The sequence below is a fragment of the Poecilia mexicana genome, unplaced genomic scaffold, assembly GCF_051168715.1.
Source record: "Poecilia mexicana isolate PSO_F unplaced genomic scaffold, ASM5116871v1 scaffold_7, whole genome shotgun sequence".
In the NCBI taxonomy this organism is placed as follows: domain Eukaryota; kingdom Metazoa; phylum Chordata; class Actinopteri; order Cyprinodontiformes; family Poeciliidae; genus Poecilia; species Poecilia mexicana.
The window spans coordinates 24,967,873-24,985,217 of record NW_028263376.1 but is presented as its reverse complement, the minus strand read 5'-3'; the positions used below and the strand labels follow the sequence as shown (position 1 = coordinate 24,985,217).

Genomic DNA, 17,345 nt, shown 5'->3' with positions numbered 1-17,345 from the left:
TAAATAAAAACAACAAGGTTGTTCTGGAACAATCTTCAAAAGAATAAAAAGACTTTTAGAAGAATTGGTTTAAATAGTGAGTTATACAGTTACACACTGCCACCAGATGTCAGAGTGACATATTGTTAAAAAAATATACAAAAGAAAACTGTGAAAAGAAACCAACCAGTTGTTTCCATGAGTTCATACTATGTTAAGTTTTAAAATATTTACCATTAGCTTGCTTTTCACCCTATTTGTTTATCTGTACTTTATTATTTGTGATATGATGAACTTCATTTATTGTCCACTGTTTGTAAAAATTACAAACAGTGTTTGTAAAAATTTCTTGTTAAATTACAATTACTATTAGTTGTTGTGGAGTGCTGCCAGCTTGAACAAATAACACAGAGGGCCTGGTTGCCTTGCAGTGTCGCAGTAGATTTACTTGAGAAAAGGAGAAGAGGAGGCGAGTCGCAAACTTAAATTTAATAAATTAAAAGCACGATGGGTACCGTCTTATTTGGAAGTGGACAATTAAATACATGTCATTTCCCTACGTAACATACATAACTTTGTCATATTTTTATGACCGATTCAGTGTGTTGAGCTGGAAAATCAAATCACATATATTTATCGTTAAGTATTACGGTTTGATCAGAAAGTCATGCCACCTTCTAAAATAAACACATGTGCAATCAAACAATTTCCATGGCTTTTATTGATTACAGAAATATTGCTAGGACTTTTAATAAAGAAAGCAAACAAAAAAGGGAAAAAAAATCTAGAATGTGAATAGCTGTATCAAACCTGTACATTTCTATATATATACAGAGTGAGGGATCATCTATGTACATGCTACATACTGTCACACTCTAGGAAAATAAGTAGTCCTTATAACAGGCAAGGGCATGGGACTGCTTGACTTTGTTCTAAATCCATTTCAGAGAAAATGCAGAAACGACACAAGGTCAGTGTCCGAAGCAGATGAAATTCAGGCCTTCTGACAGATACAGTACTAATTGACAAGTCAGCTAACTGGTGTGTAAAAACAGTTGTGTGCTTGAACACCTGGTGCTTGGGAGGAGCGACGTTGGTCGTCCAGGTTCTGGCAGCCTGTAATACCAAAATGGATGAATGAACAGTGCAGTGCCCTCCACACTTACTGGCACACCAAGTAAAAAGTATGGAGGAACTAAAATGATTCAAATTACTTTTTTTTTTATTGCAGTGCATAATCTCACATAGAAAATTTTGCAGTTCTCTAACAATGACTTGTAATATTTTTTATTTATTTATTTATTTTTTACCTCCCTTTGTCCATGGTAACAAAATTAACTTGAGTTCTTGTCTATTTCAGTTGTTTTTATCTTTTTAATTGTTGCTCTAACTATAGATTTTATGACTTGCGCATACCAAGTCATAACAGAAAGTTTAAAAATTAAATTAAAAAATTGAAAGTTGTTGCTGTGTTTAGGTGAAAATCTAAATTCAAAATAACTTAGGCTACAATTAATTAATTTGAATACCTATTGATTTTGTAAAAAAAAAAGAATAAACATAAATTACATTTTTTCTGCTGAATGAATATGTTAAAATTAAATCATTGTTCTACGACTTCAAATGCACTTCAGATTAGTTCACTGCAATATAATATTTTTTTTTTTTTTTTTGCTGTATTTTAATCTTTTTTTTCCAATTGATTTTGCTATTCCAATCTTTTTACAAGGGCGTTGCAGGACATATGGAGGACGCTGCATGTCTCAGTGCCTAAATACTGTGTCTCAGCTGACTTAGGTTTATTGTATAACCTCTCTTCACACTTTTACACTGTGTTGTCATTGTCTTTGCTATGTTTTTGGTACAGTCTACTGGTTCACTCTATGTGTTGTAGGGTGTAATATTCATGTGATAAAATCATTTCCCATGCAACACGTCCTGCAGCTGCTACTCCACATACCGACATAAAAACGTGTGTTTAATACGGAAACATGCTGACAAAGATGACGGGAAAAGGACGCAATGTAAGGTAGTCTCTGAACAGCAATGTTACAGTGGATCTAACAGAGAATGAGTGACAACACAGACTGAAATTCTTTACATACAGTTTAAACCAGCATCGCAAAGGACTTCGGACCGTGATTTGCTCTACTGGGGAAACACGCAATCACCTGCACCTCACAGCATCCACAGAATAAACATGAGCAAAAAGTCCTGAGCTCAAGGAATGTGCAACATGTCCCCAGCTTATCACCCACTGTTAAGACTGAGAACAGCATCCTGGAATAATCATTGCTTCTTCTGAAAAAGTAAATCTCATGATCATATATACAGATTTATTAAAAAAAAAAAAAAAAAGTAAAGTTAAAAAAAAAGCACATAAGGTGTGAGAAAAGAGTTGTTTTTAAGGGTCTACTCATGAGTTGGAGGTAAAATCAGATACAAAGAGGACAGTTTAACACTAACACCTGCACATGAGACAACGAATAACTTCTCAGTCAAGGCAAAAAGGACGAGGGAGGTGCCTCGGAATCAGCAGGTGAGGATTTGTACACTTCCTTTACCTCTTCAGTGTTATCCTTCTCAAAGAAACAGATCAACATCCTGCAGTGTAGTGTTTTTTTTTTGTTTTTTTTTACAGCATTTTAGGAATGCAAAGTTTTTCAAATATAAAGTACTGAAGTAGTGCAAAAAAAACACATCTTATCCATGTCCTATCATTTCAATGGGCTCATTTTTGGTTTCTCAATTGATTCTTGTTCAGTCGTGTACTTGGCATCCTACTCTGCTGGAGTGACTGATGAGGTAACAGAAAGACAGCCGCCCTGACCTCTGCTGAGCAATAAGGTGCAAATGTTTATCTCTGTAAACTCCAATTATCCACACACTCTCCATTTTCAAGTGAGCCATTAGTGTGAGTCAGTGTGTCTTTAAGAGAGATGTATAAAAAAAGACAGAGAAACATCATTTAAGGAGTTGGGTAAAGGTTTAGGGTTGAGGTGCAATGCTTTAGAGTTTGGATTCAGGCTGAGGTGTGCTATGAAAAAAAAAAGCAAGAGGTCTACAGCTTAATCTATCTATGTACAGCAATAATTCGGGCAGAAAGTATGAGTGCACACCTCTTACTCTCTTTGCCTTTGATTCGTGTTCACTTTGACTCCTTCTTCCTCACAGCTCACTGATACAGCAAGTTCTGTTTCAAATCTGAGTCAGCTCACATCATATCGCTGCCCTCTTCTGGACAGCAGTGGTGGTAGCAGCAAGGAGAAAAAAAATATATTCTCCCACTTTTCTTCCAGCTTCACTTTTTATTTCTTTATTATTTTCATCTTTAGGGTTGAATGGAGTCTTTTATCTATAAGTTAAAATTCTTCAGCCATGGATTCGTGTGATTTTATTGTCACATTTCCTGCATGAATGTGAATGTGCGGGTGTCTTTCCTCTGGTAGGAGTGTATGACTATGTGTGGCAGGGTGTGCGTCGCTCCTTCACTTTGTGTGTGGCGGAGTTGGTAAATGTTCGTCTCGACGAGACAGCTCCACGTGTCACTTCCCTCTGCATCTCACCTCCCCGCCAGCACTAAAACAACACACTCTGCCTCCTGTTCTTCCCCTGGCCTGAGAGGGAGAGGAAGAGAGGAGAGAAAGAGGAAGAAAGAGAGTTTGGATTCATTTCTGAAAACAAATGTTTGCAAATTTCCCTTCAAGAAGCAAGGAGTAACACCACTACAGGACATGCAAGACTGCAACAATTGCTTGGTTACATGTTCAGACAAGCGATTTTATCAATCAGTTGATTTAGCAAATCATTCCAATATCAAACTTTGCATTTTATAAGCTTCACTGGAACGTCAGTTAGGCTGGTAATGATTTCATTTCCCAGTTCCAGTTTTTAAATTACAATTTGTATTTTCCCAGACAGCCCTCATATATTACACTTATAATAGAGACACATAATTCACGTTGTATCTAAATGTATGTAATCATTAGACTGAACCAGTAATTGTTGCGATTTTTAAAGGTACACATTCAGTAAAAGTTTTCTTTTTCCGCATCCACTAATCTTCACTTGGGGGTACCACACAACTCCTTTCATGAACCGTTTTGTTTTATTGGAACTGTTGCCACTTTTTGTTAATAATTGCCAGGTTTACTTTCCACTCTATTTCTCTGCAGATGACGCTTAACTTTAAAAAGAAAAGAAAACAACACTGAAGTCATGCTGTTAGGCCAACAACTGCACCAATAGGACACCCTGTACTAACCCCATATGAAAAGAAACTAATATCAAATTTGAGTGTAAGAATGAACCATTTTCCTAAAGGTGAAAGCTACATCAGCTCAGCAGTCTTTTTTTTTTTTTTTTTTTTGCTCTTTTCAGTTTAGGTGGTAAAAAAAAATTAAGCTTAGTCTTTCAAAAAGACTAAGCATGGTAAAAAAAAGAAATATATGTGTATGAATTATTTACAAATACTTTCTAGAAATGGATTACTTCAGTGTCTTACATAGTCAACGCATAACTATCAATGCTGGGTTAATAAAATAGTCATACTATAAAAGTAAATCGCTGCCATCCAAATCATAAATACTAAATGAATAAACTTATATGCAGAATAGTGTCAACAAACATTGGTAACTATATTGATTGGTTTCTTCAGATTAAGTGTACCTTACAAACTGGTTTCTTTTTTAAACATTTCAGTTATAAAACAACAGTAATAGTGTCAACTTCCTCTAAACACTAGACTTTCTATCAGTTTTTAACCTAGCTACTTGAATTTGCTTAACTTTTTTTAATAGTGGGTAGGTGATCATTTGGGGGGAAAAAAACCTGGATCACATAAAAGCTAAGAAGCCATTTTTGACTTTGCTTTATGTTGCACATACAGAATCCCAATAGAACGACTTTGAAATTTGTGGTTTTAGTGTGAAAAAAATGTGGAGAAGCTCAATGGGTATGCGCACTTTTGCAAGGCCTTGTACTAAGTGTACATGCATTTCAATCACAGCAAAGAAAACCTCCTCTGTTATTTGTGTCATAGAGTTCCTCTAACAGTTGCCCATACTTACCAGCGCTTGCAAAACACAACAACAAAGCATCAAAACACACATTTCCATGCTAATAAAGACAAAAAACAAATCCATTCTTCATAAAATCTAAACTTACAGACTCATGAAAATGCTAATTCTCCCGCTGAAGAAACCTAAACAGGACTGCAAATGAAAACAGTCAAGCAATAACCAGATTTCTGATTACTCCTTTTATACCACAGCTTTACCGAATCCCAAAATAAGCACTGCCAAGTGGCTCACTTAGAAAAAGGAAACTGAGACGACACTTCTAGGTTCAGGGCTTAAAAGTGTGGCAAGATACAGTAGATGAGAGAAGGGATATAAAACAGCAGAGAAAAACCTCTTTCAAGAAAACAATTAAAACGGTGAAACCTGAAGGTGACAAACATCTCAGAGAATGGAATAAGAGAACAAAACGTGATGGGAAACAGTAATGTAGTGTGGTGTAAGGTGCACATAAAGTCAGTTTGCAACAAAGACAAGGTGCTGAAAGAAGAAGAAATGCCAAACAGCAACAGGAGAAGTGAATAGAAGACAGTCTGAGAGGAAGAGACAGTATTTACCAGATTGTTAGGGCCCATTCAGCCAGTGGAAGTGGAGGAGAGATTGTGACTCTGAGCCCTGGGATTGGCTGCCTCTCTCTGGAAGTACTGCGAGGGTGCAGAGCCTAGCTTATGGGCCACTGCTTTTTTAAGGGTCAGGGAACGGGGAAGGTTGGGAATATTGAGGTGTTATGGAGGAGTTTAAGGCGGGAACACAGGGGAGGTTAGAGAAAGGATTAAGGCAAAGATGAGCAGAGCAGAAGAAGAGCGCATGGGTACCAAAGAGAAAAGACGGTTTACTTGAACAGGACAAAAAGACAGCAAAAGGTAAAACAAAATGCGCAAACACAGACTGAGACTAAAAGACAGAAAAATGTTGGAACCGTTATCTATTATTGACGTTTTACGTTTTTGCTAGGTTTTGAACCAAATTTAGAAACTAAAGATGACTATGAAATGCCATACATATAAAACTGAATTGCTAATGTGCATAGCAAAAACTGTGCTTGAAAGATTAATGAAGAGAGTAGAGCTGAAGTTGTGTAACAAGCCTTTACAGTTACTCATAGTCAGTCAAAATTTCAGAAAGCCAATGCTTACTATACACTTTGTGCCTCTTTGTGATTGATAAATATTGATATTTAGGGTTTTAGAGGATGGACCTTGTGAAGAAGAACTGTTTTGTGACAAGACCACACAGTGTTATGACACACAACAGAAAGGCAACACTTACAGAGAAAAAGGAAAGCGAAGAGGAGAGAGACAGGGAACAAGTCCTGTTGTCCTAGTTAAGCAAAGGTGTCCTAAATGTTGGTCTTTCCTTCCTCTGTTTGTTATCGGGGACTTACTTGATTCTGGGTGAAGTGAGGACCTCTTCCCTGGATCTTTATGCAGCTGGATGCCTTTTATGGAGAAGAGGGAAGCAGCTAAAAACACAAAGACACAGAAAAGCGTGATGAGACAGTTTTTGTTGAAAGCCATTGAATATTCAGTTCATAATATTAGCACTCACTGTCAGGCAACGATTGAACGTGCTCTCCCAGAGTTCTGAAATACGGGTGTCTCAGTGCCTCCTCAGCTGACACACGATTCTTTGCTTCAAACTGGTGATAAAGAGACAGGGATGCTAATTATTTATCCTTACTTTTCTTAGACTGCCTCACCTTCATTAATAAAAAGAAAGGTACTTCACCTGTAAGAGCTTTAACAGCAAGTCAAGACCATCACTGTCTATCCTGTGACAGAGAGAGAAGAAAAAGGAGGGTGAGACGAGGGTACGTGAGCTCCTGATTAGATCGGCCAAAAATCCTTTCAAACAAATCTAACACTTCATCTTTTCATATCACAAGAACTTTAACAAGAAGTACACAGGTTGTCTTAGTCAGAGTACCTGGGTGCGTGGTTGACAATGGGTTCAGCATGGTAACGGGGGAAACTGTACGTTTTAAACTGTTCACTCGTCGTTATTCCGGGCCATGTCGCTTCTGTGGGAGTACCTATTGGAGGGAAAAATTAATAGTCAACAAGGAGCGTACTCAATCAAAAACATAAAATGACGAGGCAAAACAAATAAAAATATCCGGATCTGATGGATTTCCCACCAAGAATACGAAATATGAGGTGCAGTTCATCCTCCACAGTCGATCCAGGGAACAGCGGTCTGCCTGTGATCATTTCATAGAAGATGCAGCCAACACCCCTGGAAGAGTAAGATAAAATACAGTTCAGGTAAGAATTAGAGCACGCAAGGCAAAACGCACAGAACGTCACATATGAGTCAGCATTAATGTGTTAGGTGAGAGAAATAGGCTTTAATGCGAAGCCTTATGAATCTTGCATGATGCAGCTAACTGTAGAGCATGACATTTTGATACTATTGTACGCTTTGTCTATTAGCAAACACTATGCGTCTCAACAGTGCAGCCTCTGGGAAAATAAACCAGACACAGATGAACACCAACAGGAAGAGTACCGGTAATAAAACCTTAGATTTTGACACCAAATATGTCTACATGTGCAGAAAACATCTGATCATTTGAAAAATTTCGTTTAAGGGAACCACCATTTACGGTACCTATCACCGCGAAACTAATAACACCGCCGTGAGAAAGGAAAAGTAAACAATAGCATGTTCTTCTTCTGACTACGTTTCAACTTTTAAAGTCTTGAAACTTATCTGCAATAGAGAAAAAAAGAATAGACTAAAAACAAACAGTAAGTATCAGTATTTGTTGAGCTGATATGTTTTCTCACCACATATCAATAGGTGTGGAGTACTCAGTCGAGCCCAGGAGAACATCTGGGGGTCGGTACCATAACGTCACAACTTCATTTGAGTACGTCTTTGTGGGGACAGACTTGGCCCGAGCCAAACCTAAATGGAAACACAATTTCTTTCATAAGATATTTTCGCAACTTACAAAAACAATATTGCTTAAAAAAATGTCTTGACCTTTATATACCCTTATGAATATGTTTTAAATTTGAAGTGTTTGGAGATGAGTTTCAACACATTTTAAGTCAGTGTGTCACCTCCCATGTTTTACCAGAGGGGGGCAGTGTTGGGCAGATATCTAACAACCAGTTCATTCTGAATGTGGAGGAGGTGAGCCTACTGTAGTAGACTGTGGGGTCTGAGAAATAGTCTCAATTTAAGAAGCAAAAATTGTGGGTTTCACAATAATAGTCTCATTGTTAATCTTCAAACTCTGGTGACAATGAAACACAACAAAATACATTTTCATTAGTACTAATAAAGGGTTATTTGTTCTGATTCAAAGGAAGTTTATGTCATTCAGCCACATAACAACATAACCAAGGGAAAAGCATTTTTTTTCTTAAGTAAAAACATTGTAATTACGTCTGGGAATTCAACAAATTTAAATGTTGAATCCTCAAACTTTATTTGAGGATTTTGGGTTTTTTTTTACAAGTAAAAGTTCAGCGAGTTCAAACAGCGGCAGACCACATTCTGCTTGTAGACAGTTAAATGGTGCCTTACCAAAATCTGCCAACTTGAGCTCTCCTTTCTCGTTGATGAGCAAGTTCTGGGGTTTGAGGTCTCTGTGGAGAACCTTCCTTCTGTGGCAGTAGGCTAGACCTCTTAGAAGCTGGAATAAGAAGATCTGAAAGAGGCAAAAGGAGTATATGACTTAATGTAGTTACAAAAAAAATAGGCGGTATGAGCGGAGATATCGTTCTCCCCTTCGTAACCTAAAATACTTCCATTAAAACAATATATACCTCTAGATATAACTGCAATGGAATAATCAAGAAGCAATTAATAATTAAAGTACAATTTAATCACATTAATTAAGAATCTTAATTGACTTCACTGTATTAGTTCCCTGATTTTCATTATAATGGAAAACCCGTGCGAGCATTTTTGACCCATTTTTTCCTCAGACAAAAAAGGAAGCGCTCTTCCTTCTGTAATAGAAATGGGGTTTTCTTTTTAAGTCATGCTGTTATGTACCCAACGGATGCAAAACCTGGAAGCTACCTTGACGTTGTGAATACTCATGATGCTCCCACAGTCATCCATATATTGCTTGAGATCTTTTTCCTGTTAAAGGTGGCAGGAAGACGCATTAAGGTTATGAACATCGCTGTCCGTAAAACACACTGTGCAGATTAGCAGGTACCTACCAGATACTCAAACACCAGAGTGAGGCACTTGTCAGTGTGGATGATGTCATGGAGGGTGACAATATTGGCGTGTTTCAAGTCTTTCAGCAGAGACACTTAAAAGAAGAAACAAAATGAGCCATAAGAACTTACACTGACATCGCTTTTACAGCAATTAAGTCAATTCTTCTTCTTCTTAACATGTAGTGTTTATGTTAGGGGTAGCATGAATGTTTTGATTGGAGTGCAGTACCTTCTCTTATGGCGGTGCAGGGAGCTCCTTCCTCATGCTCCAGGCGTATCTCTTTCAGAGCTACCAAATTGTCTGTCAGCTTGCTTCGGCCTTTAAACACTGTAGCGTAGGTGCCCTGCACACATGGAAAGCGCGAGTGCATTTGTGAAATCTAAAATCTGAGAGCCGAATATCGATTGAACTCATTTTCATTATTGATCTAACCTCGCCCAGCTTGTCCAGTTTGATGTACGTCTCAAGTTTCCCAAAGCCAATTTCAGACTACAGGAGGACAGAAAAGATGGGTTAAGTCAGGCTGATTCACTGGATCTTGTCACGTTGTCACTGTGCCAGTTTGGATCCGTTTTCCGTGCGTCTCATTTGCAGGTAAAGCAAGCCTTTAGCAGTTCATTACGCTAATTGTCTCTTGAAATCCTCTGTGTCATGGTTATTGGACGTAAAATCCTATAAGCTATGTCTGGGAAGAATCTGAGTCACTAAGCCCAGTTTTAATACATAGGTACATTTGTGCCTAATTAAAAGTGCAACCTCTTGAAGACCTGCCATCAACACAAATCTTCATAAAGTTAAACCATTTTTGTCAAGAAAAATAAACACTCAGTGACAACTTTTTCAGGTAAACTTTCCACATACTCAACTGAAACCCTATGTTGCACAAAAACTGCCCTAATTCTTCATGCCATAGATAAAATCTGGTAACTATGCTGGCCATTGGGAACACCGATATGTTCATGACACCAGTTTGGAATGACTTTGGATTCATTACATGGTGCATTGACCTGCTACAATCAAAAGATGAGTATACGGCAGTCATAAAAACGATGAACATGATCAGGAGCTCAGGTAAGTTGTGTCATTTAAACTGTAATTAGCTTGCACTAACCAGACAAAGTGTGCCAACAAAATATCTTCTCCCCATTGCACCACCACCCTGAATACAAAATAGGATGCTTTCATATGTACATACCACCTTAATGTCACAGCTAAAATCAAAACTCATCAGACAAAAGAAAATTTTCCAATTTGTCATTGTCCACAGAACCGCCGACGCCATTCTGGTTGTGCGTGAAAGTCTCAGGAAATCGTCAGCCTGTGAGGTACCGTCAACTTTGCCACTTTCAGTTTCTCTTTAATTCCCTTTCTTCACCATTCTGATGCTCAACTTGAACTTCAGCAAATCATCTTTATCAACTGCAGGTCTTGAAGACATGTGACTGGCTGATTTACTATTTGTGTGAACAAGCAATTGAACAGCTATACCTAAAAAAATTCTGATGAGTGCAATTATTTATTGTAACATGTATATTCTCAGCCTTCTACATATTTAAAGAAATTAGACTAAATAGAGACAAATATGTGAAAATAGTTACCGTAGGTTTTTAAACCATTTCTATAGAGAGTATTTTCTCCATCAGAGTAAACTCTGGATGAATCCTGTCTTGAGTTGATATCCAACAGGTTCGACTCTCGCTGTACATCACCCCTGAGTTTCCAGGGCATGAATTATTAATAGAAAAGGCTATGTCAAGCCGTGACAGCCACAGGCATGTCAGGGTGTATCCTTCTGCCTCTTGTTTACTTGTCTCTGTCAAACATATTTAAACCATGTTTTAATTGTTTGTGCAACAAACCCCACTATCCCATCGGAGCATGCATGTGGATGCCAGGTCAGTGCATGCATTTGTACTTATGCAGGGGGGAGGAATATCCATTGACCAACTTAGCTGATGAAGCATGTGATCTCTGTAAGGGGAGTGCCAACATTTTAGCAAGTTCAGAAACAGGAACAGAACGAAACAAATGATTGGGATTAGTGCATACTGCTATGCATAACTTAGCTAATTTAATCAAATTTGCAATAGAATGCAGTTCTTTTGTACCTGTTGGCAATGACTGTGACTTTGTGAACCTATGTCTTGGTATCCGCCCCAAATATAATTCCATTGTGCATCAATACACAAAACAAGGTCTATAAAGTTATACGCGCAAGAAAATTTGGTGTGGAACTACTTGACCGGTCTGTAAAACGTCTTGACTTCAACGAGAAGATCTTCGGGCTAAATTACAGCGCCGGCTCTGAGCCAGACCTTCTCCTCCGACAGCAGTGTCTGACCTCACAAATGCACTACTCAAATATCACTCTCCCATAAATACGCTAATAAACCTTGTGGAAAGGTTTCCCAGAAGAGCTGGAAGGTGTTCTCAGGTGCACTGGGTGGGTCGACTTCATATAAAACTCTACAGATTATGAATTAGAAATACTTCAAGCTCTAATGTGAGTTAGTGACTCTCCTTCTGGATGAGAGTCATTTTCATGAGTAAAATTCAACCTATAAGGAAAAAAACCGACATTAACACCACGTTGTCTCAGTCTAACCCTATTTCAATCCTATACTACAAGTAATAGTAATTTAAAAATCCATAATGGCTCTTGTCTACTTCAAGTATCCCTAAAACCAAGACAGACTAAGCTTTTTGCATCAAACCTACTTTCTTCAAATGGTCTGCCCTCTGAGTACTTAATGCTTTGTGCACTTGCAAGCAGTGAGTGAGTGAGTGAGTGAGTGTGCACTTGCTTGCATATGCTTTCGATGTCATCGAGTTCATTTCTTTCCTAACGCTTCAGTGAGCTTACTCAGCAGAACTAGGTCAGAACAAGTTTTAGAGACAAAATTAAACTAACGGGACAATATGAGCACGAGCTTTGCATGAGTCTGTGCAGGGACAGTGGAGGCTGATGTACAGAGAGGAACCTCAAGCAGGAAACGCCAGAGCTGAAACGTCTGCAGCTCTGACGAAAATGTGTACTGAGAAGAAAACTCCATTACTTCAACAACATTTCATTTGCAATTACGGTTCTTTTATGCGCTGCTTGTAAGAAAGCTCAATGCTGTGAGAGAGATGGATCGAGAGTGTTTGAGTGGGAGAGAGAAAATGACGGCTTTCTGCAAAGAGAAGTGGAGGATGGCAATGAGAGGCGAGAGTAAAGAAAAGCCCTTTTATTAACATGACGAGCTCAGGTCATGTTAGAACATTGCTATAAACAAGTTGCAAACTCCCTAATACTACAGAACAGTTTTAGAAATAAAAAAATAAGCTTTTCAAACCAAGCTACGTCTTCATTGTGTAAAATTTTAATTTACTGGCAGACTGTTTACATTCGTTGAAATAAAAACGGCTATCATTTTTGCTTAGAAAAAAGATCATTATATATATATATATATATATATATATATATATATATATATATATATATATATATATATATATATATATATAGATAGATAGATAGATAGATAGATAGATAGATAGATAGATAGATAGATAGATAGATAGATAGATAGATAGATAGATAGATAGATAGATAGATAGATAGATAGATAGAGATATTTTTTTCTAATAATCTTCAGTGTGAGATCAAATACACAAATAAAACCAGATTTTTTTTTATGCTTTTCACATTAACCAGCTGCAGTGGCTGTGGAAATGTTGCGCCTTGACATAAAACACCAAGTTATCGCACAGCACCATGTAATCTCAATGCCCTGCTTTAAATTATTGATTACCTACGGGCAACAGCTATGACCGAAAACTGATACCAACCAAATTCACTTGCATTACACAGGAGAAGGCTCGGTGATCAAAATACAAGGTTTCAAATAAGGGTATCTGATATGTGACACCAGACACATGCCGTCTATGTTATGGTAACAAGTGGCAAACACACCAGCAGCCCAGAGAAAAACACACCGATTCTTCAAAACAGAATATAGGCTTGATTTAGCTAGAGTATTTGTACATGTTAAAATAAATAAATAAAATAATACTAATTCATCTGCAGAAACGTGTAAAATGTTACAATAAAAAAGCCATATTTACATAAATCTAGCTGTGATCCAGCTTTCCTAGGACATAGCATACGATCAGCAGTGGATAAAACTTTTCTAACCAGAGCCATTCTGTTTATCAAACCATTATTAACCTTCTCATCCCCTTGCTGTATTTTGTTTCTTCTTATCTTCACTCGGTGGCTCACTTCAAGGTGTCCTGGAGTGAAATCCTATTCAGGAAAGGAGCTGCGGCAGATGAGTCTGACACTGCTGCTGAATTATTGATTGATCTATTACATCACATACATTTAACAACCCAGAGGATCCACAGCTACACACACAGGTCGACAGACCCAAAAAAACCTCCACATCCACACAGCCTAATTTTACAGCAAACTACTGCGACTATAATCTTTCTCTGCTTCAACTTTTCACCTTCTATTTTCCCGCAGAGCTCTGAGCAACTGTTCTTTGCTTTCATCTCTGCAAGAGTCCTGCAGAAAAGCTGCAAACTGCTGAAAGGAGGGAGTATGAGGCAGTGTAGTGGCCCTGTTCAATAATTACAGCAAATATATGATCGATGGAGGTCAAATCATCTCGAATTTCAAGGCATTTGGTAATCTGGTTTGAAGATGCGTATCGGTGGAGCAAGCTAAATTTGATTTCAAACACAGCAAATGTGCGACGAACTGGGTGAGTGAAACCCAGAGCAGCGAGGAAGGGAAACCTGAAAATGGAAGACGGCAGAAACATTATCTAATAGAAGAACCGAGACGAGTATTAAAGGGATAAAAAGTCAAACATATAGGAACATTTTGCATGTGAATAATGATTTTTTTCTATTCTTCCCATCATCCCTTGCTCTGTGATCTCCTCCCCTCTCCATTACCCCTCCCTTCATACCCACAATGCTCTTGTCCTCGATACATAATGCAGAATATCTCATTCTTCCCCCTGCTGAGGCATTGTACATCCTGTAGCATAACTCAGTGTGTGTTCGAAACTGGGCTGAGCCTCTCTGCTGGCTCTCTGTGGTTAGAGTACAATAACATTAATCAACCATTACAGTGGCTCACAAAGCCTGGATACAGTATCTCATCTTGCTTTTATTTCCAACAATACACGATCAAATGAAGCAGGTGACACCCAGGGATACTGACCAATATGTCTAAAGATAACACATATGGACTCGTTTAATATAAACACACACTAAAATACATCATCCAACTGCAGTTTATACTGACCAGTGATGCGCGCCGAAGTCTGCGGCTCATGGGTTTGTCAAAAGGCGGGCTGTTCATGGCAAACTTCTCCAAGTAGCCCTCTGGCAGTCGGATATCAGCAGGGAGAGACAACCGCTTGTTTATGTCCTGAGAAAGAAAATAAGACAGGAATGCTAGATGCGTACATTTAAATTAAAAAGGTTAACTTAGATTTTTAATTTTACATGAATTCAACTCTACTTTGAGGCATCATTAAAGCGTTTGCCATCCAAACAGCAAGAAATCACAGGATCTGATGTAGCCCAGAGCAGCATTGATTACCTGTAAATGACTCTGGCTGGTTAACAGACCTGCCTCTGGACGACTGACAGAAAATATTTAGTGTATTATGTAACCGTATTAAGACAAAGGAGATGATGCACACTTGTGGTTTTCAAATCCAAAAAGTTTTTTTTTTTTTAACAAAAACCCAGAAGACAATTTCTAATTGCAAACTTTAGATCAGAAATCTGTCCTGCTACTTTTAGATATGTGTCAGTCTGAACATACCTTAATTAAAATATTAGCTTATTAGCAGGTCTCTGTACAACTTGACTAGATGTGATGTTCAACAATTTGATTTAGGTGTATTGGACCAGAAAAAAAAAATCTAAAAGTTACAGTACTGCACATCTCAAGTGATGGAGTTTCAAATACTGGGTATCTTCTAAAAGTATTTTTTTTTAAAACATAAAAAAAAGGCTGAAGAAAGCCTACAATTCAGAACAATAAATAAAATTGTGATAAAACACTGATCAGACCTTTATTGGCCAATCATGATTTTCAGTTTTCTTTTAGTCTAACCTGCAGATTACACTTTTGGACTATTCAGATTTTTTTTTCCCACAAGGGAAATATAAAGTATGAAAGAAGAAAAAAATGCTGCAGGTGATGAGTTAATACTTACAACCCAACAGAGAGTTAAAAAATTACAATATCTGATCTTGAGTAACCTCAAAAAAGTGCATTAAAGTTGAGATGCATTTATAAACCAATAATAGTACCAGTTATCAGTTTTTAAGTTTCCTTTCTTTATTCCTTTATTCCTATCAAGAAAAAGTTTAACAATTTTGATCTCAGATCGATAATTTGTTTTGTTGTTGTTTAACAAATAGTAATCACTGCAGCACCTAACAACTTGAATATTTTAGCTAAAGGTAAATTATATTGTTGTATATTGTAATTAAATTTAGATGATAACATTTTTTAACCTAGTCTTTAGTTACAAAGCAGGTCACCATAGAAATGCTTTTGAACAGTTCTTGCATGCTGCTTACTCTAAAACAACTGAAACAACTCGTCATTCCCTACAATAAATTGCCTGTTATGTGTTATCCATGTTAAACATATTCACCAGTGCCAGTCACAATTTGTTTCCATGGCAGCTGCAGCTGATTGGCCAAGCCCCAACACCCCCACAGTGTGACTTCTTGATGTGAGCGTTCAAAATAATCTGTGTAAATTTACATGAGAACATTGGCTTCAGGCTACACGAGGGTTTGTGTATCTTTTGGGATAAAATATTAATAATGATAGATGAATTTCAGTGTTGGTAGAAGTTTTATCTGAGCTGAAGTTGCATCAACCAGATTAACAGCAGGCATCTCAACAACACAGACGCATAGCAAACATGTAATGGCGTGTCTGATGCTTTAGCAAATGGTTAATAATTTCAAGCAAGCAAAAAAAAAAAAAAAAAAGATGGTAAATATGCTTTTGAACTTCAACAAACATTTGAATGAAAAACAGGAACAGAAAGATATTGCAATGTCTTTAATAATAAGAGAAGCCTTCATTCATGTGCCCTGTTTGAGGGGCAAAAATGGTATGAGTCACAAGTTCACAAAGGCACTGGGACGCATACACACTCACTCACTACTACAGATTCAATAAATCCCCCCACACCCACACACACAAATACACACGTGCATTCCCCATACTCACAATGCAGATCAGCTCTAGTAGCTCCCTCATTGTCCTCCTCAAATGTGTTTTTCAATGCACTTACACACACATGCGCTTTCAACAATGTATATGTCTGTGACCTGATAACATGACTGCACACACAGTGAGGGAGAGCGAGGGAGAGAGAGAGAAAGAGAGAGAGAGTGGGCTGGCACTGTGGTGGTGTGCCATCCACATGCTCAAAAAGAAGGAGGAGGGGAAGGAGGAGCAGAGGAATGGACAGATTCCTGAGGGGGAAAAGGCAAATGGGGGGAAGGGGTGAATAAAGGAGGGGTGATGGATATGGAGAGAAAGCACTGCTTTTATCTTTCTTTGCCCTTCATTTCTCCATCAGGGTACTTTAGCATCCTCAGATGCATAACCATACCTCTGCCTGTCTTCCTTATAGCAAGAAATATTTCACCCCAGCATGTTTTGCTCCCACACTATTCCCCCCCTCTCCATCGTCTTCCTGCCTCTCCTCGTGGTAAACATGCTCTAAATTAGTCCTTTCCACTGCTCACAGCAGTCAGAAACTGGGCATCCAGAGGCATTTCCAGTAATACTGCTGTGCTCATCAGTCTGCAGCTCCTTCGTAAAGATGCATACTGACTGAGGCTTGAGGGAAGTGCTACATTCAAAACAAGGTTCTGAACAGAAACCTTACCACAGGTACAGTTACATACATGCAATGATAAATAGAAAACCTGTTTCCGAGATGTGTCTTTGCTCGGAGTGCACACCAACAGTGGACAGAAAAGTTGTAAATTATGCTGGTTTCGTTTTCATAATTTAATGAAACCAATTAATAAGTCATTTTGTCAACGCCATTGGCA

The 17,345-nt window shown here is 38.1% G+C and overlaps 1 protein-coding gene across 2 annotated transcripts in view; it reads right to left on the bottom strand.

Moving 5' to 3' along the window:
• Positions 1–682: 682 nt before the first annotated feature.
• The window catches only part of LOC106918368 (cyclin-dependent kinase 17-like), a 48,855-nt gene continuing 32,192 nt past the window's right edge, over positions 683–17,345 (bottom strand). For both annotated transcript variants that reach the window (XM_088007318.1, XM_088007317.1), the window contains 13 exons: positions 14,548–14,673; positions 9,678–9,734; positions 9,474–9,588; positions 9,242–9,336; positions 9,096–9,158; positions 8,595–8,718; positions 7,847–7,967; positions 7,195–7,292; positions 6,984–7,089; positions 6,786–6,828; positions 6,606–6,696; positions 6,442–6,519; positions 683–3,596 (listed from right to left, as the gene is read on the bottom strand). In XM_088007318.1, the coding sequence (XP_087863444.1) occupies positions 3,559–3,596; positions 6,442–6,519; positions 6,606–6,696; positions 6,786–6,828; positions 6,984–7,089; positions 7,195–7,292; positions 7,847–7,967; positions 8,595–8,718; positions 9,096–9,158; positions 9,242–9,336; positions 9,474–9,588; positions 9,678–9,734; positions 14,548–14,673 (1,155 nt within the window). In that variant the 3' untranslated portion in view covers positions 683–3,558. The remainder of the gene's footprint in view (positions 3,597–6,441; positions 6,520–6,605; positions 6,697–6,785; positions 6,829–6,983; positions 7,090–7,194; positions 7,293–7,846; positions 7,968–8,594; positions 8,719–9,095; positions 9,159–9,241; positions 9,337–9,473; positions 9,589–9,677; positions 9,735–14,547; positions 14,674–17,345) is intronic.